The following is a 23,712-nucleotide window of genomic DNA, read 5'->3' as shown; positions in this document are numbered from 1 at the left end:
TACCTGTGAGTCTATTCATGCCAGTTCACATGCAACTCTAAAGCTTTCCCACTTCATGTCACAGATTGTCTTGAAAATAATCATGTGGAACCTTTTTTTTTGCCAGTTCAAAGAACTTTTGAAATCTTGAAGCCTTAAATAATATCTTAGCTCTGATTTTTTTGTCAGAACTAAATGTCATCATTATTGTTCTTAATCCAAGTCTCACAAATTGCTTATCTCATACTGGGGTGGCATTTGCCCTGAACTTCTAAGACAGCCTATGCATAATTTATAAAACATAAGCATGTGAACAGTCTGTTGTCATACTAATAGTTAGGAATAATTTGCTATTCAAAGTAAGAATCTTTCATTTTGAAATATTAATGATTCCTCTAAATTTTGTTTTCTCAAAACTTTTTCATAGCAAAGAGTTATTGTTGATTGTAGATTTATTAAAAAAAAAAAAACCTCTATATTCTAATAAAATTTCATAATTTTAGCATTTCTTATGCACTTTTCAATTACTGTTTTCATGTGTCTTTCAACTATTTGATGTTTGCTTCTCAGCTATGCTTTCATGGTCCTGAGTGGACAATTACTACCACCAACTATTCGAGAGTTAATGTCTTAATATTCGGTCTATTGATATTAATATCACAGATTTAGTATATATTATTCATTATTTGTTTTAATACCTGTAACAGTTGGTAATTTCTATGTATATTTCAGTAGTAGTATTGGTATATTTATCAATTTATACTTGTGCAGATGATATTTACAGTCTGAAAGGAAAACAGATGTGATGATTTTCATTACAGTAAACGGCTTCTCTTTCTCAAATACACAAGATGTATAGTGTATTTGTTTAGTTATGAAACTTATAATATAAAAGTAGCATTAAACAGAAAAAGACAAATTATTAATTGTTAATCTGAATAATTTGTGAAGGATATCAACTAAAATTTCACAATGATGGCTATAGTTACCCACAATATCACTCCCTGGAGGTCTAGTTTCTAAGCAGTTTCTCTCCGTTTTCATGTTTTTCAGTTTGTTCAAGCAAAGACATCCGGAACAATGTGACCAACTTGCAAACACTCGAGAACTGTACCGTGATCGAAGGCCATCTAAAGATCCTGCTCATGTTCAGGACCAAGCCTGAGGATTTCCGTGGCTTCAGTTTCCCCAAGCTGAGGGTGATCACCGATTACCTGTTGCTCTTCAGAGTTTATGGCTTGGAGAGCCTCAGCGACCTTTTCCCAAACCTGACAGTGATCAGAGGTAACAACTTGTTCTTCAACTATGCCCTAGTATTGTTTGAGATGGTTCAGCTGCGGGAGATCGGCCTCCATAGCTTGATGAATATCACTCGAGGAGCTGTGAGAATTGAGAAGAATGCAGATCTCTGCTATCTGTCCACTCTGGACTGGTCCAAGATCCTGGACTCGGTTGAGGACAACTATATCGTGGCTAACAAGAATGACAGAGAGTGTGGAGATGTCTGCCCAGGGGCGGCTGTGGGAAAGACCACCTGTCAGACCACCACCATCAACGGCCACTTCAGTGAACGCTGCTGGACCCAGAGACACTGTCAAAGAAGTAAGTATGCTTTTATTTGAATACTCGCACCATTAACAGCAGTTGTGTTTTTATTTGTGGTTTAGATCTTATTAAGGCGCTTTGGGTGTCTAGAAAGGCGCTATATAAATCCAATCCATTATTATTATTATTATTATTATTATTATTATTATTATTACAAGACGACTGTGATAGAAAGAGTCTTAATATACTATAAACTTAATAGCGCCACTTTAGTGAGCTTATGCTGCCTTCACGTGCTATTGGGAAGATGATCCTTTCCACTTTCACCACAATTCGAACTTACAAGTGCGTTGTGTTGTAGCAAAATGAAAAATGGCTGACACACAATTTGTGGTGACCTGCTACTTGAATAAAACAGGTTTGGATGTGATAATTCATCTGCTACATCACTTTTTTTGATAATTTTTTGGCAAATTGTGTATGCTATAAATGTGCAGATTCAATAGCTAACAGTAGCAGACTGTTAATAAAAGCATTGTTTATCATTCACCATGAATCCCTCATTGCTCTCCACCATGTTTTAAAGGTCAAAGGTTATTTTTGTCTCAGCAGCTTGTGCATCAACACTTTTTCCCAGTTCTCCAGTTGAAAATGCAACATGAGGGGCTGTTCATGTATAATTTTCCAGTTTATAACTAGTATTTACAATAATTCCCATAGCACATGAAGGCAGCATTAGATCCCAGTCTACAGACTAACTCTGTGTTCCAGTACCCATATTCTATTTAGGATGCCAGAAATGGATTTAGTGTCAAATACAGTACATTAAAATACCAGGATGTCCCACTACATCCAGTTGCATTTGGTAGTTTTACTTCAGAATATTAAGTATTAGGGTGTAATCATGTGAAAATGACAATCGTATTTTTGATGAAAACAGTTTATTTGTGTTTATTATAAAGCTGTTGATTTCTACAAAGGTTATGTTCCATTTTATAGCAGGTGTAAAACAGTGTTAATGTAAAGGCCTATTACCGTTATCTGTGGACTGGACTTCTTATCTCCTTAACTCAAAAGCCCAAAATGGACAAAACACATCTCAAACAAAAACAAAACATGCACTGAACCTTTTAAATGCATGAAATCACTTCAAGTGTTCATAAAATCTTTTTTAGGCAATGGATATTAATGGACTAGGTTCAAAGTTTGATGTTGTACTATGTCCCAGTTATGTGCATACTGCATGCAACATGTACACTATAGGTGCAAAATAATTGGGATGCATTGAATTGAGGTATTTGTCCTTAATTCCAGCTACAAAAAGAAACACAAAAAGAAAAATCAGCCTTTAAACTTGAAACACTGATTTGATTCAGTCCAACAAGCTATAGGTTTGATGTGTCCCAATATTTTTTATCCAGATATTGTTCTTTTTAAATACTACTGCAGCTGGTACTACAAATAAAATCAAAGTGTGCAGGTTACAACAGCAGCCTAGTGTCTTCCAAAGCTTTCCACCATATCTCACAGTCTTCATCTACAGATATGTAGATCTATACGGATCATTAAAAAGCCTAAATGTTTTAGCCTCAAGATGTTTTAAACACAGTTTTGACACATTCTAAAAATGTTGGAATTACTGTTTAATTTAAATTTGTTAGAAATAATTAATTTGGAATGTGCAGCATGAATACACTCAAACCAACTTTGGGTATAGATAATGCTACTCACATGGAAGACAGAAAAACAAAATAGACCCCCGTCATCACCCACTATTCTGTATTCACATTGGGAGTGCCACTAAATTCCAACGTCTGGACATGAAATATCTGTTAAATTGCATTTACAATGATCCTATAATGTCTTTAATGTAACTTGTTGAAACCTGCTTAAACATGCGTATTATATGTTCGGTATCTTACCTCTTTAATGTATGAATCCATTTGCGGTTCTTTGAGTAGTTCTTTGCTACTTTCCATCAACACATCATTATTTCCACTCTGCACCACTTTGCCACATGTCTAACCAGTTTAACATTTATAGTTTTTACCTCTCCTCCTGGGCCATTTTAAAGCACATAAGGGTTACTGTTTAAAACAAAAACACTGCTTTGTAAGTGTCAGTGATTGATTAATTACTACTTCAAGCTTTTTATTTTGGGGGTGGGGGTGGGGGGGTCTGAAGTTCTGAGATGTTCTGACATTTCAGAACATTTTCAGTTCTGACCTTTCAGAGCCATCTTAAGTAGGTTTGTCGACTTGGCCTGAACCACACTTTTAATATGACATCATATTAATCGAAATGTGCTGCCAGTTTGTCTATGAGTGTTCACCGTCAATAGACAGTAGTGTTGTCATTGTACATGTTGTGTGGAGAAGCTAAAGAACATGACAGACACCTTGGCATGTTTCTCATGTGACGTGAGCTGCTCTCCCTGTTCTGCCTCCTAGTTTAAAATGAGAAGTCCTTCCATTTCACATTCAAAGAGTTCAAGTTCAAGTGCTGAGAAAAATTTTGCACCTAGGCGCTCTCTGAACATCTTGGCTCACACTATTATGCAACACCGTGTACATTGGTTTTTCTGCCCTTCTGCTTTTTAAAGCTTTTATTAATGTTTGTTTGGTGTGGCAGCTACACACTGTTTCTGTGAAGCAGAGTGAGGCCCATCATTATGTTCTTCAGTCCCCTCGCTACCCAGGAGTGTTTTTATCCTTTACCATTGACTTTGCACTTGAGCTGATTCCTCAGTCATCACAAAGACATTTGCAAAATGGACCCATAAGGCCTATTGTCAGATTGTGGTGATGTGGTGAATGCTAAAGTGGAAGTGTTATAAATGTCTCATAGCAGAGATAATTTCCTAATTGTGTGCTATTCTCCGACAATGAATCAAGACCAGATGCACACTGGCAAGCACTGATCTCCAGTTCTGGGCCCGGCATAGGCAGGGCCTGCGGTCTTGTGGTCTGGGACCTGTGGTTTTTTGCCTACTTTCACTAAAGCATGAAAAGACCCGTTAAGCCCCAGCTAGAACCACAGGACAGAGTGCAATGCATACGGTGTCCTTTTCAAATGTACCCTGTTAATGTTTTTTATAGACCGTCTCCTAGATCCTAGGAAAATGACTTTTTTCCATACTTTATTACGATCCTCTTTTGAACTCAGGCCTGCTGCTGTTGTTGTAGATGTGCTGTTACATTAGGGCACATGTTGAACATAGTACTTTTTATTTATTCTATTCAACCTTTATTTAACCAGGTTGGGCTCATTGAAATGAGGGATCTCTTTTCCAAGGGAGACCTTGCCAAGATGGCAGCAAGACAGTCAAATAATTGCAGTTTACAATAGTAAAAGCATCTGTAAACACAAAAAAAACATACACAGTCAAAACATTTACAAATTAACTGCTGTGATCCCAGAGATTTGACTTTCTCTTTAAAATCAAAGGAATCTGTGTTTGTAGATGGAGCTCAGACTGAAGCTTGTTCCAGGCATCAGGAGCTGAAAACCTAGAAGGGCCTTATGTACATAATACATAATAAACATGACAAAGTTATTTAAATGTTGCAGATAAACCATGTGTTTGTTTTGGAGTATTTGCACTGCATTCCATCATTATAGTCAGTCTCATCATGCTTTGCTGTCCCTTGGAGCATTAAGAACGTAATCTCTGTGAAACTACCAGAGGATAACAATTTGTCTCATTCATGACTTTGTCCACACCACTCTCTCCCTTCATTCACTTTTTACCTTGTTCATCTACTAGTGCTCTCACCGTCTTTTGTTCAGCCTCTTTTGTCTCCACATGACACATGACCCTAGTGTTGGAACAGAAATTAATGATTTAAGTAAATACTGAAAATTTACAATTTAATATTTATTGCTAACTGTTGACGTACTTAAAACATAAGTTATATGTAGCTGACTATATATGTAACGTGTAGTTGTGGCATTAGTTTATATTTATTGATATCTCATTTAATTCCAGTATCTCTCATAATCTAACACTCTTAAAAATGAAAATGGCAGTAAAGCTAGAAGTGCCAAAGGGGACTATGTGTCGCACACACTTTTCTGTACTCTGTACTTTCAACAGAAAATAAAGCTGCAGAGCCATGAAGCTTGGCTAAGCTCCCATGTTTGAAGTCACAAGTCATTTCCCTTGCCTGCTCCTGTAACAAGGGTAATTTGAGCTTCTCTCAGAGCAACCACTGTTAATTTCCCCTTGCTTTCTGCACAAAATTGGGTGCATCCTTTTAGCAAAGTGGCAAAGTAAGGTTGCAGGAGGCGCTCATTTGTAAAGCTGATTAGATTAGGCTACAAACACACATTTTGTCAACAACTGTAACAAATATAAGTCACAGTTCTTCAAGACATTTCTGCTATTAATGCTATTCTGTTGCTATAATTTTGTCTAAATTATAGTTGATATATCATGGAATTTACTTAAAGGAGCTGTATGTAAGAATGTATTCCAAGTAATCATAAAATGGCCCTGATATGTTACCAGACATTAAGGAATCATGTTCATTTCAAATACTGATGTCACTGACAGCAGTAGTCCAGCCAGAATATTCACATTTAAAAAGCTAAGTGGCAGCCCACAAGTAATGTTTATGTTGTCATTTTGTGTTTTGGCCTGATGCTCCACCCATCACCTATCTCCTAATCACGAAGTCAGTGGCGTTTTGGCATCCAGGTTGCCAGTTCCCACTGAGCTGCAGCTGGAACATTTCTGATCACAAATGTCTGATGTTACTAAACCTAAAAGGGCTCGTTATGATTCCCAAATATGTTGTGACAATGTGCGAAATAAAACAAGGATATGTATAGGATACGCTTTTGAAAGATGGAGGCGGCTGAAAGCGGAGAAGAATTTGAAGACCGACACCGAAGTTGCAAATTTTCTCCTGGGCAGGTAAGATTTAGCTAAGTTTGGCTATTCTGTGGCAGCCGCTGTGGGTGCTGTGGCTTCGTGCCACTTGTCATTGCAGTACCAGTTTTGGCCACAAACCTACATACGGCTCCTTTATGATAAAAACTAAATGAGAAATGTTTGCTTACGATTTCTAAGCTGCATATAAATCATTCCTTTGAGAGCTGAAAATATCATAATGCAGTTTTCAGATGTACTGTATTTGTACATTGTGCATAAAAAAATTGTAAATAAAAAATTTCTAGGTGACCTTATAGAGTTCATACAGTGGTCAAATAGGAGTTATTAATTTAATATACAGGAATGGTGTAACTACAGCTTAAGGGGTTTATGTTGTCTTATATGGCCCTGAGAGCAGTCACATAAAATATTTATTACAGTGACACCATATGGCACATTTCCATCACATTTAAAGTCATATCAGTTAAAGAACTGGAGATTAACACTTTTCCAGTTACTCCATCTAAGTTGAGACAAGCTTTCAGTTGCATGGGGGTTCATACACTTCTTTATATTTTACTTGCAATTTTAGTTTAGATCTAGATTATGTAAGGCTATCTTTTGCATTTTACCACATAAAGTTAATAAACACTGTGCACTGCAATGAGCCAGTCAGGCACCGGAGTGAATCACTAAAAACTGTTACTGATGTTATAAGACGTGTGTCCATTTTACACCATATTATGGCCTTTATTTCAAAGCAAACAGAAATGAAGCACACTCCAAAAGCGTGTTATTGGGTTTACTAATGACTGGTTTTGAAGAGCCTGTTTGTGTCTAGTTTTAATATGTTATTATCAATAAAAAATACTTTATTTTGCAAAACAAAGCAGGCCTTTATTTCCTTTTTAAGAATTGACTTGAAATTAGGAGACTAGAGGGAAGCATCTATTTTGTTTTAATGAAGTACAATTTCTTGCCAGCAGTCATTTGAAAATAATGGATATTTGATTATGTTTCAGTAATGACTGTAATGTGGCAGTTTGTTTGGCTGTAAGGACATCAGATTAGCCTGAGCTCTGAAAGTGTCTGGAAGCTAAACATTTTGGCTCTGACGCAATAAGAAAACGGGCCTCCCCTTGGGATTCTTTTTTTTCCCACTAAAAAATTTTCTGACAAACAGTAAATAAATGTTCTGCAAAGGAATTGATTATATCTTGATTGTCTAAGAGTCTATTTCAGGATCGGTTCTAGCCTGTCATATTAGGGTGGTCTGGTTGGAATAATGGCACTGAAAAGAAGTGATTTGGGGGTTTATTTAAGTATAAGAATCACTTTACTGATCCCCAAAGAGAAATTCAGTTGTTGGGCAGCTTATCTGTCATTTGCTCTTTAATATAAAATAAAAATGATTTTAAAAGTCCTTTGTGCATATTTCTTTTCATTGGATGAGCTTGAAAAATAAAAGAATGAGTACTAGATACTAATAAAATAAATTATTCTCACTGTGGCGAGAATTTATACAAAAAGAAGGTAGTCTACTCTTGTTCAAACTCAGACTGAAAAGTGGCACAATAGAACAACTTCACAAACAACTTAAACTTGGCCAAAAGTAAAAATAAAATAACTAAATTATATTTTTTCATATTTCACAAACCAAAAAGTCTTATTCAATCTGAAAAGTGACAAATGACAAAGAAAACAAATCTTTCTTTTTCCATCTAAAACCCTGAGCTTTAGACTCAAATGTCGGTAGAACTATATACATATAAACCAACAGGACAAAATTTATTTATTATCTTAATATAATTAATAATATATTTATTAATTTATTATTACATTTAGTGACAGAGATCATTTTCCCCTCACTCAGTTTTTGTCCCTTAGCTGGGTGACAATTGAGAGACTGTCTGTGCGTTTTACTGGCATTGTGTTGCCCAATGTGTGTATTTTATTGGTGTTGCTTTAGACAGTGTGTGTGTACATGACTTGATGCGGGTGGCCGCTGCACTGGGCCGGCTGCTCTGCAGGAGCCCAGAGACGGTGCTCAGCCCAAGAGCACATCAAGAAGTCACAGATACAGTGAAACTCTGAGTTTTAAGAGTTTTTTTTTTTAATTTTTACATTTTTTATTATTTGGTTTGTTTTGATTGCACCTTCTTTTTGTGAATTAATTTTGGATTTGCCACTAGTGTTGTCAACTGCAAATGCATATTAGTCTTCATTAAAGTGTTGACTAAACCCATATATGATATGATATTTGATATGGTAGTTGACAGAAAAACGGCATTGCCATTTTGGGAAATTTTACCGTTTTTAGCTTACTGGCCGACAGGCTGTAAGCTATTGTCGACATGCGGTGTCCGTTATCGTCCGTTACAAAAATTTCAGTCGTCATCTTCTCTGAAACTACAATTCTGATTGACTTCAAACTTGGTATACAGCTTCTTTATGATGATGTCAACAAAAGTTAGTGAAATTATTTGGATCCGGATCTGATTCTGGATTTGGTGCGACTTTGAAAAATTTCCCCATTATAAGAGATAGGAAGTGGATTGATGCAATAACTCAGTAAATATAAATGATATCAAGTTGAAATTTCTATAGTACAGCCCTGATGGGGAGATGACCAAAGCAAAATGTCCACATGCTGATCAGGATCTTCTTCTGGATCCGGGAACTTACGGAAAATTTAACATGGGCTCTTATGGGGAAAAATTTTCAATTGTCTTTTTCTCCCAAGCTACAGTTCTGATTGACTTCAAACTTGGTATACAGCTTTTTTATGATGATGTCAACACAGGGTATTGAAAGTATTTTGATCCAGATCTGATTCTGGATTTGGTGTGACTTTGAAAAATTTTCCCATTATAACAGATAGGAAGTGGATTGATACAATAAATCAGTAAGTACCAATGATATCAAGTTGGAATTTGAAATTTTGACAGATCTGATTGGAATATGACCAAAACATGGGCTATTTCTGTAATATAATAAATACACATAACTGGGTGATAATAAATGGCATCTGGATACATTTCCCAAAGCTTTTAATTTGGCCAGTAAGCTACAGGGCCATTGGTCCTATTTTTCTCTGTTGCCAGGAGTTAAATGAGGTAATTGATTTGTCTTTTGTTGACATATATTAACTTCTCACAAGGTCTAGAACAGGATACAGACACAAGCGGGCAAGTCCAATCAAAATGGATCTTATCCAAATGGATCAAAATGGAGACTTGGTTCAGTTCATCACTAAACCTGAAGAAAACCAAGACAACTGAGGCAATTCTGTCCATATGCACTTGTAAACCAAATAAAACTAAGCTCAAACAATAAGCCAAATAGGAAATAAAAATAAAAACTAATGAAAATTCTTAAATAAATATAACTCTTTGAATTGGAGGGCTGCAGAAAGCAACGTTGGTGTAAATGTGACCTAATAGTTCAATAATCCCTTCATCTAACCACTACAATAAACAGTCTTGCTGTGGGATTAGCAGGTGTCATTGTGTCAACCATAAAACTTTAGGCTCTGTTCTTTGACAGGAGTGTCTTCTTCAGTTAGTATACATTGTACATGTTTTGTTTTCTCCAAGAGACTCGGCATGTGTTCTCTTTCCAACTGCAGCTCCTTCAATGAACCCATAAAGACATATATTTCCCAGGTGACTAGTATATTACACATGTACAGTAATTAAAAATGATCTAGTGGAGATTAGATGCCCAGAGGGGGCTGTAATTGTCATTGTCAGCCACCTCAGCATGAGCTTCAGCAACATCAGCTGATGTTTGGGCCTCAGGGGATCTGTGATAGGCCAACATTAAATAAGGTGTCATCAGGTCAATGAATGCTCTCCGCAGACGTCATGGCCTCTGATTGGTTTGACAGTAGTAACATTTGCAGGACTTGTAACACCTGTAGGCAGAGCGGGTGCCACTTTTGGCTCCAAGTCACAATTTGAGAATTGCTTAAGTGTGACTGGGTCAGGTGAGGACCAGGTGCAGGACCTTTCTTGATATGGAGCTTCCAAATTTACCCTCAAGCTTGACACATCTTTTGTCTTTCCACCAATCACACCATGGACTTGGACATTTGTCAGGGTCAGTGTGTAACAACAACATAGACATGGGTTATAAATCACACAGGGACATAATGTGTGTGTGTGTGTGTGTGTGGACAGCTATTGTTTAGTCTTGCTGCTAGGAAACACGAGAGTAACACTGTGGTGTAATCCTAGATTTGAACACATCAGTCTTTCACTTCGGCCGTATTGGAAGGAAAAGTGAGGTCACCAGTCACTAGGGGGGTGAACAGGGGTGAGGGGGTTAGGGAGTGGTCCCATCTCACCGTTAACCTCAGCTCGCCTCGCTTGGCGACCTTGCCGCTGCTCCCACACGCAACTCTTAGCACTGGCGCCGCGTTCCTTTCCCACTCAGGACAATGGCAGTGGAAGACTTTCCGGAACCGTTCACCCCAATTGTTTCCCATCTTTGTTGCTCTGCTTCCTCTCTAAAGTTATGAATGGACACAAGGGCTGTAACACAGGCCTTAGTCATGGCAGACACTTTGATGAGACCAGAATAGAGATATGAGTGACCTGTGGAGGTCAGCAATGCAGGAAGGCAGACAATCTTAGCCGCTAGTAAAAGCAGTCTGTGGGGAAAATGGAGGATATTGTTACTATGCTTTATTATTGTGGAATGGAAGTAACCCCTGTTGTGACAAAGCCTTGAAAGACTACAGTTTTATTATATTGACTCATTTGTGTTGCTTTGCACTCTCTCTCTAACTTGTTGAAGTCTGGACCATTTCTGCCTTCACATGCTATTGGAAATATGGTAAATACTAGTTACATACTCAAAAATTGGACATGAATGTCCCCTCATGTCATATTTTCCACTGGAAGACTGGGAAAAAATTTGATACATAAGCTGCTGAGATGAAAATAACCTTTGAACTGTTCAACATAGCAGAGAGCAACGAGGGATTCATTGTGAATGATAAATAATGTTTTTATTAATGTTCTGCTGCTGCTAGCTGATAATTTTGCACATTTATAGCATAGACAATTTGCAAAAAAATGCTGTAGCAGGTGAATTAAAGTGTACTTGTACTGGTCATGCTTACAACATTAATTGTGCTTTGTGTATGAGTTTATGTGTAAGCTCATGCTTATACTCGTGTATAACCAAGAGAGGCGCAAATTCAGTAAAAGTCACCATAAATGCACCACACTGGACCTTTCTATTTTGTGGATTGCGAGCAGGGGCAGAACCTGTGAAGAGCAGCCATAGCAGGTCAGAAGTGATATACCATCACTGATTCCAGGTGATCAAGTGCTAGCAAACAAGCAGCAATCAGTGAGCGAGACAGAGTGGAAAGCATGTGTTTGTGCTTGTTGTTTGTGCAGCAGTAAGCTTTACACTCCACCATTGTTGTAGAGACACGACCCAGCCCTGGCCAATAATGTGTCATTTTAGGCTGGTGTCTGCAGCACGGGGTCAGTGACCAGTCCATCGTAGCCCAGGTAATCAGATGATACAACGAGTCTGCATCACTACTGGTGCTGGAACAGCCTGTGAAGGAGACAACATGTTGCTGATCATGCCTGACTGACAGCGCAGTGACACAATGTACTTGACAACGGGGTATAACATAGGTTACCTGAAGGAACCACTAGTATTATACATGATCTATTGAAATAGATAGCAATGAAAATTCACTACAGGCACCCTTTAACCCTTTCCAAAATTGTTTTACCCAAGTAGCAGGTTGAAATAAGTTGTATGTCAGTCATCTTTCATTTCGCTACAACAACAAAAACACTTGAACACAATGCATTCCTAATTTTGAGGCCTTTGTATTTATTTCCAAAGGCTAAGTTTTCAGTACTAATTATATAAAATCTTTATTCACGTAAAGAAAATGACTGCACACAGGATACTAATCTTGAGTTGTATTTTTCAGCCTCTTAATATTAGTAATTAATAATTTGACTTCAAAATATAAATGTATTTACAACAGTGTGTTTCAATTTAGATAGTCTGGAAATGGTTACTGTGATGCTTTTTCCGTCTTGCAGTGTATAAATGAAGTCCCAATGTTTGTGTGATACAATTTCGATCCAGACACTGTGCAGTGGAGACGGAGGGACATGACATATGCCCACTAGCCTGCCACCTAATTAGTTCCATGCTGCTTGTCTGACAGATTTGTTACTACAGTTAAGGGATGTTTTGGACACTAATCTTCCTTATCTACCTCAAAATTTCATTTTCATCTTTGAGGAAAACTTTAAAGTTGAGTTGTAAGTTTGGCCCTAGTCACACTGAATGGAGGCAGTGGGATTTATGACCTATACTATCATATCCAGCCACCAGCAACATGCTGCTGCAGCACCACATCTATATACAATCTACAGTTCTAACCCTTTAGTTTTATGTTTCAGCATCCTGAGATTTCCTTTTTTTTACTCAGTGGTTTTCAACATCTAAAATATACTATGACCAGAAGTTGTCTCTTAATATTATATCAATAAATGAAAATATACACTGCCCAGCCTAAAAATAGTCACAAGCTTTCACCTATTTATTTGGACTGCCTTTAGCTACAGAATGGATTCACTTCAGTGTAGTTTAGCATTGTCATTTTGGAATATGTCATCAGGGAAGAAAAACCGTGGTCCTTCAATACATTCTTACTTGCATAGTCTAATAAATGTAATGTAAATGTTTTGAAAACTCTTTCTATTAATAAGATTTTCAGGCTAATATGACTTGCAGGCAGTTTTGATACCTTACTCACCTTCTTGGTACTAAAGAATTGAAGTTTGTGCAGTATGATAAGGCTTTCTTTAATATTCAATAATGTTTTTGCAATTTGGTCCATGCAAAAAAAGTTCAGTACTTAATCTGAATCACACACACTTATTTGTTGTTGTATTTTATATCAGCAAATGCTTGGTTAAATTGCGTTGAAACAAGGCAGTAGTATGTTGTCATGAAATGACAGTTTCTTGAACAGATTTATCTTTAACCTAGGGGTGAATATGACCTTACTTTAGCCTCTGCAACATGTACACAATAGATTTAATGTCAGAGGTCCTCGACACACACCACTGTGATTTTATTACTGGATTGCAGCCTCTGTTCAGTGGTCTCACATAGCATTAGACCAAATAGAAATCTGGTATCCATGCACATATGGCCAGCAGGTTGATAACAAGATAAAGTCCATAGATTTTCATATTGGCTAGTAGATTAACTGACCAAATTAACAATTACAACTTCTGCTTCATGGTTCCTTTCCTTCCTTTATTTGTTTTTCAGGAAGCTTCTAAACCAATATCCATGGGAGACTTGGAGAGATTTCAGTCTCTTTTTTTGGTTTCTTTGCTTGCTTCTTAGATTTTCATTGTTATGTTTGTTATAAAGAATTATGTTGAAGTGATTTTGCGAGTTGTGTAGTTCCTCAATTGCAGTGCATTAAATAACAAGAATGGCAATAAAATATGCCAGTTTGACAAATGAAGACTTTGGTACCTCTGTTTGTTTTTCTGTCCTTTTGTAAAGATATCTAATGACCTCTAAGGCAATATTTTTACTTGTATTTAGTTTGGGATAGAATAACATTTCAGACAAGATCAGACTGATCTGAGTCATAAAAATCAGCTGCCTCTTTGTTCAGAGTCTTGGCATCGTCCTCTCTTCATGGTTTAATATGCAGAGTGTTATTCTACTAGCCTAAATCCAACATGCTCTCAGACCTCCCAACACACATACACACACGGCACGCACACACACAGACACACATGCACGCACACACACACAGACCATGAGTCTTTTCCTTTGAGCTGACTTAACTGCTCTGGCACTCAGTGTTGCAGAGCTGCACCCTGCGAACCCTTGCCGTTCAGCTACTGGAGCCATTCCCATGGAATCCCAGACATTTCAAGCATTTGTTAAAGCTGGGTCGACAGGCGTTTCTTCACTGCTGTACACGCTCACACTCACCAAAGCCACTGGACATACACCAGCCTATCACTGATATATCACCGCTATAACCAGATCTAGAGGAAATATGTTTTATTTTTAGCTCATGATGTTTTCTTTTTTCTGTGTTTTTCAGGTTTTTATGTAATGACAAGTTTGTTTAATTTAGACAAAAATGTTTCATGTTATCGTGGGAGTTATAAGTACTTATTTTGTTTTCAGCTGTTATTGCCCGTGTGAGTTGCGTGCAAATTCTTTTATATGCAGTGCAGCAAAATATCAGAACTGTATAATATCCAAACACCTGATGCGTCACTGCCAGGTCTACACTGAATGTTTTCTAAGTATTCGCATTCAAGCCTGCAGATGAATCAATCGGTCAAATAATGATGCCCTTCAAAATGAACCTGAGTCATGGATTCAGTCACTTGAGAACATTTGGAGAATTTAAAAAACACAAGCGTGGCAGTGATTTTATTACATAACTCATCTCTCTAATCCAACATCTTTTTATCATCTTTGTGTCATAAAATTGGCAGCGTGTGTTGTTTTTACCAAAGTATAGAAAAAGTGGTTATGAAATGTCAACAGTAAATTTCATATAGTTTGTAGATGCAGAGGACATTAAAGCTGCAAGCAGCAATGACCGTGCACATCTTGGTTACAGGGACATACTGAAGTCCTTTCTTGAATGCATTTAAAGTTCTGTACTCCCAGCCTCATTTTGGATGTTGTACAAGCAAGGTAAATATTAGTTCATGTTTGAACAGTACAACAACACACAATGAAAAAAGTTCCATTCAGACTTATAAGGCAGACTTCCTGTTGGGTATAGGGTAAAAGGCAATGGCTCTTATTTATATTCATTGCGGCAATAAAATACTGTAATGTCCGACTGGACGTGGGAAGGATTAGACGAGGGTTTATTCCACACTGATCGCGTTATTGGAAGAACCGTATTGGTTTCTGTCGGCTGTAACCACGCTGAAATAACAGAAAGAAAAATTAACTAGAAACTTAACTGCTGGCTCTGTCTCACTCACCCACTCTCTCTCTTTTCTTGCTGTCCCCTCTCACACACACACACCTGTCACTGGCTCCGCCCCCATACCTTTCTCATCCACTCACCTGTCCATCATAGCCCCATACACACTCAATACATTATAGACAGTAACTGCTGGATTTTCAAACATAAACATTAACAGAACAATTACTGCAGGGTCGACACAACACGTTTCTATTTAGAATTGACTCAGTCATAGCAGTAGCGTGTTGTGGAGTATGCTTCTGCTTTTTCTGTAAAAAGCTGTCCATGGCTCATGCACTCTTAACGCTGCATACATTTTATCATGAAATTGTCAAACAAAATGACAACGTTACTCTTTAAACTGTCATGATCCTTCACACACACACACACACACACACACACACACACACACACACACACACACACACGCAGTAATAGGCTCACTACTAAAAGGGGAGCTAATTATCTTACATGGTGTGTCTAAATCTTCCAAAACGTATTTCCTCTGTACACCAGACTCAGCTTACAGATCTGACATGTGACAGTTTTCTTGGTTGTGTCACATACAGAATGTTCTCATTTGTTTCTCGTACACATAAACAGAATTCTATCTGACAAAAATATTGAAATTTACAACGTTGTCACGGCAACTTTGCTGTACAAAAATATTTGAATAACTTTTCATCATTGGTGTTTAGACACTGACCATATTTGATTGTTTTAATTTTCTAAGACACTTTTGCACTGTTTGTTTGGCAGAGAACAGTTTGACGAGGGTTTTCACACTGGTCATTGCTCAGCCCCCCCCCATAAACATAACAAATTGCTGAGATATACAATAATGATTGCCAGCCTCCAGTTAATAAATTAACCTGAATTTGATAATTAAGAGCCTGAAATGACTTAACTTTCCTTCACAGTTTCATCTTCTAATGTCAAGAATCGTACAGTTTTCAGATTGAAGGACCTTCTGGTGCAACATTAATGAAATTAATGTCACATAAATGCCTTTGAATTCATAACAGGTAGTCCAACTCACACACAGAGGTAGTCATTATTTAAGCCTGACACCAAGGCTGGAAGGAAATGAAGATTCAAGGCCATGACGTGCGTCATTCGCCTGTCAAACAGGCCAGTGTAATTGCGCATCAATGAGTGCACAGTGTTTATCATTTCTATTCCAGTCACGGACAAACTGGATATTCTGCCTTCAGACGACTGCGGTGCGAGGGCCACGTTAAAAAACAAAAAGTGCTTTTCCATGTTGTTTGTGTGTTTTTGTTCTATTAATGGAGGCCTAGGTCCTGCTTAATGAAATTGTTTACGTTTCCTGTTGCTACCCAAGTCATGTCTTTCTGAGCTCTGCTGCTGCTGAGTCTGACCAGCTGACAAGTGGGTAACCAGCAAAAATGGAGACAAATAAACCCATGTCACTGGAACATGGCTTTTTGTAAAGTCATATTCAGACAACAGGTTTATTGAGTGTGGTGTTTTTATAATAGCACTCGAGGATTTTAGCCTTAGTATAAATTAAAATGAATTGGTCAGATTCATCCCTGATTTGCTGTAACATGAACATGTTAATATTTGACTGGTGTCTGTCTCTGTTCTGTTGACACAGAATCAGCTAAATTAAGAAAACAAAACATGCTGCAGCCATTATTGCAGTGGGAATAAAGCTTTTTTTTCTGTGATTGAAGCATTTTTATGGATTGATGATATGGCCAAAATTGTTCATATTAGCTTCAATAAATGTCGAAACATTGCTTTCAGGCTAAGTTTTGGTCGGAATGCAAAGTGTTTCTAATGAAAAAAAAAAAAAAAAATCATCAATTTTTTCAACATTAAAGAATACATGAGAATGTAAAATTATGTTAACCTCAAACATGGAAATGTTTTACATGTCTTAAATAACCTTAAAGCAATAGTGTTGCATTGAATGCGTTTTTCATTGGCAAATGCTCATGTGTTTGACATGAGCATTTGACACGGCATCAGTGTTTCTTAGTACAATCTATTTTTTTAACTGATTATATTTCTGAAAAATGATGAGGATCTCAGTGCTTCACAAAGCGTATGGAGACACATCCTCAGTGTCCACAGACTAAATTACACCCCCCTGTTCATTATGCATATGGTCCTTGTCACCATTTGCACTTTGGATAACCATGCAAAAGACCAAGAGAGAAGCACGCCTCGTCAGTTAACCAAGCCCCTGGTTAGATAAGGGATGGTTGTTTCTCTCTATACTGGCCTATTTTCATGTCAACATCCAGACTCAGATTTCACTCAATTAATTAATTCATGATTGACTTGAAGTTCAATCTTAATCTGCTATGACCTCATTAAACTATATGGAAAAGTATAACATCTGCTCCTCACTAGTGGGGAGAAACCCAGCAGCTCTCCATTTGTGGCAGTGTACATAGGTGTGTGTGCTTACGTGTGTGAGGCCATAGACACCAGTCATCACCAAAACCAAATCATCCAGGACGATCAATATCTTGGCTGCTGGGAGACAGATGGTCGGACTAGATCTTTATCTTTTTTAGGACATTTTGTGCTCTTGAGCAGTGTGTCTGAAGGTCCTTAAAAAGTCTGAAAATGTGTTCAGTTAAATTTTTACCCTTGGCCCTCGCCACAGGGTATTGTCATCAGTTTGTCGTCCATCCGTCTGCCTGTCCGTCCGTATGTGCAAAACTTTGGTGTGGACTGAAGGCCGAAGGTTCTCAAGTTAGGGATGTAATGATATGAAAATTTCATATCACGGTTATTGTGACCAAAATTATCACGGTTATCATTATTATCATGGTATTGTTGAAATGTGCTCAAAATGGTCAAAAAGTACTGATACACACACTGAAATAATAAAACCAAGTTGTATTTTGAAAAAAGCTAATACAGAAACATGCACAATGTACTTTCTGTTGCAGAAACATTCAAGTAATAACATGTAAACAACAAACATACAAATGTGCATTAAAGTTGGCACCTTATGGACACGAGATATCTGCACCAGGGGTGGGAACTGATAGGATTTGATCAATATCAATGCCATTATCAGTTTTGCTTATCAATCCAATTCCTTATCAATTCTCCTATTGATTCCTGAGGTGTTTTTGAGTGTGAAAAAAAGTAGTTGGACAGGTCATGGTGGAGTTTGAACATTTTCCATATCAAATCATTCACAGTGTCATACATATACACTATTGTACGCACACAAACAGAAAGTGAAACACAGTCATATTTTCCTGAACTATTTAATGAACAAATGTAAATATTCTGAGAGAATGAGGATTTAAAACATGTTAGACTGATCTGATCCAGACTGGTCAGTCGTTCACTCCTGGTGAGAGACAGACAAACCACAACAGTGTCATATGGTCCAGTTCGTCCGGAGGACAGTCAGTGGATTTACTGTTGAATGTCCTTCAGTTCACAAAGCCTCCTCTCCTTTGGTTTTTACACATATCATGTGTCTTTGTACAGTTGAAGTTCACTCATTTGGGCTCATTTGAACTGACATGAGTTTGTCCTGAGTATCTATATTCAGATGGTTTCAATGTTGGGGCCGGGAAGGGGTTAACACTAGAGTGGACTGGGTCTGTGCGCTCGCTCGCGAGGATGGACCGAGTCTGTGTGCATGCTTGTTCGGACCGACCCGCAGTCAAACGGACCGGGTCCGTGCACGCGTGCTCCGACAGACTGGGCCTATGTGCTGGCGCGCTCCGACGGACCCACAGTCTGACGGACTGGGTCTGTGCGTGCGCTCTGACTGACGGGGTCCGTGCAGGAGCCACTATCCCCGAATCTCTGGAGCTCTTTCCGTGCAGGTGCCTGCCGCCATGTTTTCAGAGGCCAAACATTACAAACTGTGTACACACACCTGAACTGCCTCTGCTTCTTCAGGAAATGAACAGTACTGTGAGTTTTCTAGGTGCGGTAATCGAACACGGTTATCGTAATAATTAGAATCTAAACAGTAGTACTAACGTCGGAAATTTTACTGCGGTTTATCATCATACCGGTTATCGTTACATCCCTATTTCAAGTGCAGGCATGTTATATTATGTATTTGGTTGCAGAAGCTGCTTTAGTCTATTTTGCTCCACCTCAGTCTTAAATTTATTATTATATCTTTAGCATTGTTGCGAGCAGAGTCTTATTCTACTGACTACTATCATGTTACTAACAGTGTCAGTTAATTTTGGGGTGCTCTCCCAGCATGTTGTTAATGTTCCACTACAGAGCAATAGAAATTTAACCAACCACACAAACTACATTTTACAATATGCACACATATTCGCAAAATGTACAATCGAACCAGACCCTGAACCAGCAGTCTCTGAAACCACTAGAGCTCCAGCTGCAACAGAGAAATCAACCAACTCAATAACCTGAGTATAAGTGTTACTGTCATTGGTTGTTTACTTGTTAACTAATTAGCACTGGTCCATAGCTGATAGTTTTACATTGCACAAAGCCGCTCCTAAATAGCTAACACACCAGGGTTCTTGTTAGCGTCATTGAACGTCGGGGCCCCCGACGCTGTCCCTGGGGGCCCCCCACGCTGAGATTTGACCCGTGACACTGTCTTTCAACCAGCGTAGCGGTGTTTTTTTTTTTTGTGTGTGTGTGATCGTCCAGCGTAATGATGACGAGATTTTAGGGCTGCACGATTACTTGATTTTAAATCGAAATCGGATTTTTTAATTAGGACGATTTTTAAAAAAGGGAAATCATCAAATCAATTTCATCTCATCTCTCTCGCCTCTGGGCCACGCGCCCACGGGCTACCGTAGGCTCTTCCTCCTATCAGTGACAGCGGTCTTTCACAGAAGTCCGTGTAATGACCACGGACGTTAAATCTGTTCATGAACCCGCAGTAGTGATACCAATGTAAGCCATGGTTTCATGCACGGATCCCGCAATTGAAATATAACTGCATGGGGATTACTCATCTTACATTGTCCCGGATCCGTATCATACTGTCTTCTTCCGATCCGGGACCGGGTCGCGGGGTCAGCAGCGTCAGCAGAGGAGCCCAGACAGCCCTCTGCCCACACACATCCACCAGCTCCATAGATGTAATCCCTCCAGCGTGTCCTGGGTCAGTCTCTTCCATGCACGGATCCCCCAGTTTAAATAGAACCGCATGGGGATCAGTCATATTACGTGGTCCATGCACGCACGCACGGCTGATACATGTCTTACAGTGGTATCACTTCTGTGGGCCCAGATACCCCAAAAAGGAAAAAAAAAAAAAAAAAAAAAAAAAAAAAAAAAATATATATATATATATATATATAATTTATTTATTTCTCTTACTTGCTAAATTTTTCATTCACAAATGTAAGTTCTGTAACATAAAACCAAATATTTATTTTTTGAAAGATGTTGAACTTTATTCAAAGTTGTTAGATAAATCTGGAAACAAAAAGACTATAAAAACCATCAGTATTTGCTCTGATTTGGATTTGATATTGTCGTGTATTCCCCCTGGCAAACTTGTTATGTTATTTTCTTGTTGTATACATTGTTTGTATACTCCATTCAATGAAGATTTAATGAAAAAAATAAAAAAATAAATAAAACTTCTGTGGGCCCGTCACGTGATACCATCACAGATTTGAGGTTGTGTGTTGTCTTTTGTAATTTTACCCAAAAATCGAGTTTTTAGAGGGAAAAAAATCGGGATTTTATTTTTTGCCAAAGTCATGCAGCCCTACGAGATTTGAATTTGAAATTATATATCCCTTTGTTTTGGCGCAAAGCGCTGCAGACAGGAAATGAGAACAATATAATCAACACCCCTTTGTGTGCCTTTTTTTGTGTCTTTGGAATAAAATGTTATTTCTTCTTGTATATTGTCTCTGAGTATCAATTTGTGTCAAGTTCCCGTATGGAACTTGACAATAATTACCATTCTCAAATTGAAAAAAAGCAACAGTTTTTGCTTTTAATCATTGTTGTAACAAAGACAAAAACTTGGCTTCATTCCTCAAAATTTGCCCCTCAAAATGCAGGAAATAGTGTTTCAGAGAGTTATAAATCTCAAAATTTTTGGGGGAGGATGCCCCTGGACCCCCCTACAAAACTCGCGCCATGTACGCGGCGCGTGCCATGGTGCCCCTACGCTGTGAAAAAATCCTAGTGAGAACCCTGCACACCCAGTAGTATTTATAATGTTTGTCTGTTGGAAAACATAAACATCATTTCCACACACTAATCTGACAGATCAGATCAGATAATAAGGAAATCATGTCAACAGATCTCGGTGTGAGTCTGTGTTTATTACAATAACAAAAACTGGTTTGTTCATAATTTTATTCCAGTCACATTCTCCTTGCCAGCTCTTACACCAAATGATCATTGTGTCACAGAGTGAAAAATTACTTGGAAGACTGATAGGTAAAAGTTAACACTGTGTCTGTGTACATGACCATTAAAATCCAATAACTGGAAGTAATCAGACAATTGTAATAATCATATCTAGTGTGTTGACATGTAGTAATTGCAAAACCCTGGTTTAGAAGTTTTAGTCCATTATCAGATTTCTTTCTGAGAACGTACGTACATTGTGACAGGAATCAAACTTCCTGGTGTCTTCCGCTCATGTTGTGACGATGTTACTTCCGTTCTCTGCATTTTCTTTTTTTTATACATGCGCAGATGCAAAAGATTGAAATAAATAAGATTAACCTGTGTATATGCAGGAAGACATCGGACTATTGGGGAGAAATTCAGCTGTGTTAATCAGATTTCTCATAATCAGAGAAATATAAGTACAGGGTGTCCCAAAAAATGTATACACACTTTAAATAATTGTAAAGTAGGTGTTTATTAAAATTCATTTAATTTTCAAAATGTAATAGAATTTACAAACATCATTTTACTGTTTTTTCTGTTCCACCTGTTCTCAAACTGACGTCCGTTCTGGTCCAGACACTGCTGATAACGTGAAGCAATAGAATCGCACACATCACGAAACAATTCCCTTGGTATTTGCGTGCATTCATGTTCAGTGGCTGCTCTCAATTCAGCGACTTTTGCAGGTCTCATACCGTCGACTTTGTCTTTAAGGTATCCCCATAAAAAAAAAAGTCTAGTGGTGTGAGGTCTGGTGAACTTGCCAAACAGGTGGATTGGACGGAGGGGTTTTGTTGAATACCCTCCGCGTTTACCCAACCTCACACCACTAGACTTTTTTTTTATGGGGATACCTAAAAGACAAAGTCTATGCTATGAGACCTGCAACAGTCGCTGAATTGAGAGCAGCCATTGAACGTGAATGCGTGCAAATTCTAAGGGAATTGTTTTGTGATGTGTGTGATTCCATTGCTTGGCGTTGTCAGCAGTGTCTGGACCAGAATGGTCATCAGTTCGAGAACAGGCAGTAACAAAACAATAAAATGATGTCTGTAAATTCTATTACATTTTGAAAATTAAATGAATTTTAATAAACACCTTCTTTACAATTGTTTAAAATGTGTATACATTTTTTGGGACACCTTGTATATATGCTGTTTACATAATCACTTGAATAATCTGATCCAGAAACAAATCCAGAAATGATTGTATTTTTAGTGCGCATGTGAACAGGCTCATTGACAGAACATACTATACCCAGCTAGATGAAGCAGAGCTTCAGACTATTACCACAGTAATGGGGACATTCTGCTACTGTGAATAAACATATGCAAAATTATGAACATGACATACATACAACAGCAAACAACTCTTAAAAAAAGAAGACCGCTTACCATTTTGACTTGTCGACTGATGGATGTCGACTGATGGATTATTTATGCACATCACTTCTTTATAGTATATCCCCAATATCATGCAGCCATATTTTAAAGCTTTAAACTTAGACTGAACCTATACTGACTTATATTTGCACTTACTGGTCAGAAAAATGTAGATGACTAACTCACTCTAAGCATATTTCTACGCAAGGAACTTCACCTCTCGCATGTATCCAGACAAACTGTATTTGCACTTATTTGGAAATGATGAACCTTTACATCAGAAATGGGGAATAATGTCAGTACATTCCAGTAAAACCAAGAATTTGCTTATATGCAAATGTGTTGCATGAATCTCACCGGTGGGGTTTAATTTCCAAATCACATGTTATACTAGTGCTGTGTGAACAGGATTTTGGTAATAAAATTGTTCGATTCTCTGGCCATGTTTGAGCTGTACTGAAATACTTTATAGTCACAGCGTTGACGGTGTTGTATGGGAGATGTTACTTTGTCTTTTTATTGTGTTGTGAACTGAGCATCTT

General features: G+C 38.0%; 1 protein-coding gene across 1 annotated transcript in view; it reads left to right on the top strand.

Moving 5' to 3' along the window:
- Nucleotides 1-23,712, top strand: part of insra (insulin receptor a) — a 74,067-nt gene that overhangs the window by 13,080 nt on the left and 37,275 nt on the right. Inside the window, exon 2 of the mRNA XM_030159730.1 lies at nucleotides 1,033-1,581. Within this exon, the coding sequence (XP_030015590.1) occupies nucleotides 1,033-1,581 (549 nt within the window). The remainder of the gene's footprint in view (nucleotides 1-1,032; nucleotides 1,582-23,712) is intronic.

Source organism: Sphaeramia orbicularis, chromosome 17 (assembly GCF_902148855.1).
Source record: "Sphaeramia orbicularis chromosome 17, fSphaOr1.1, whole genome shotgun sequence".
Lineage (NCBI taxonomy): Eukaryota > Metazoa > Chordata > Actinopteri > Kurtiformes > Apogonidae > Sphaeramia > Sphaeramia orbicularis.
The sequence above is the reverse complement of the archived record's forward strand: the minus strand, read 5'-3'. Positions and strand labels throughout refer to the sequence as shown.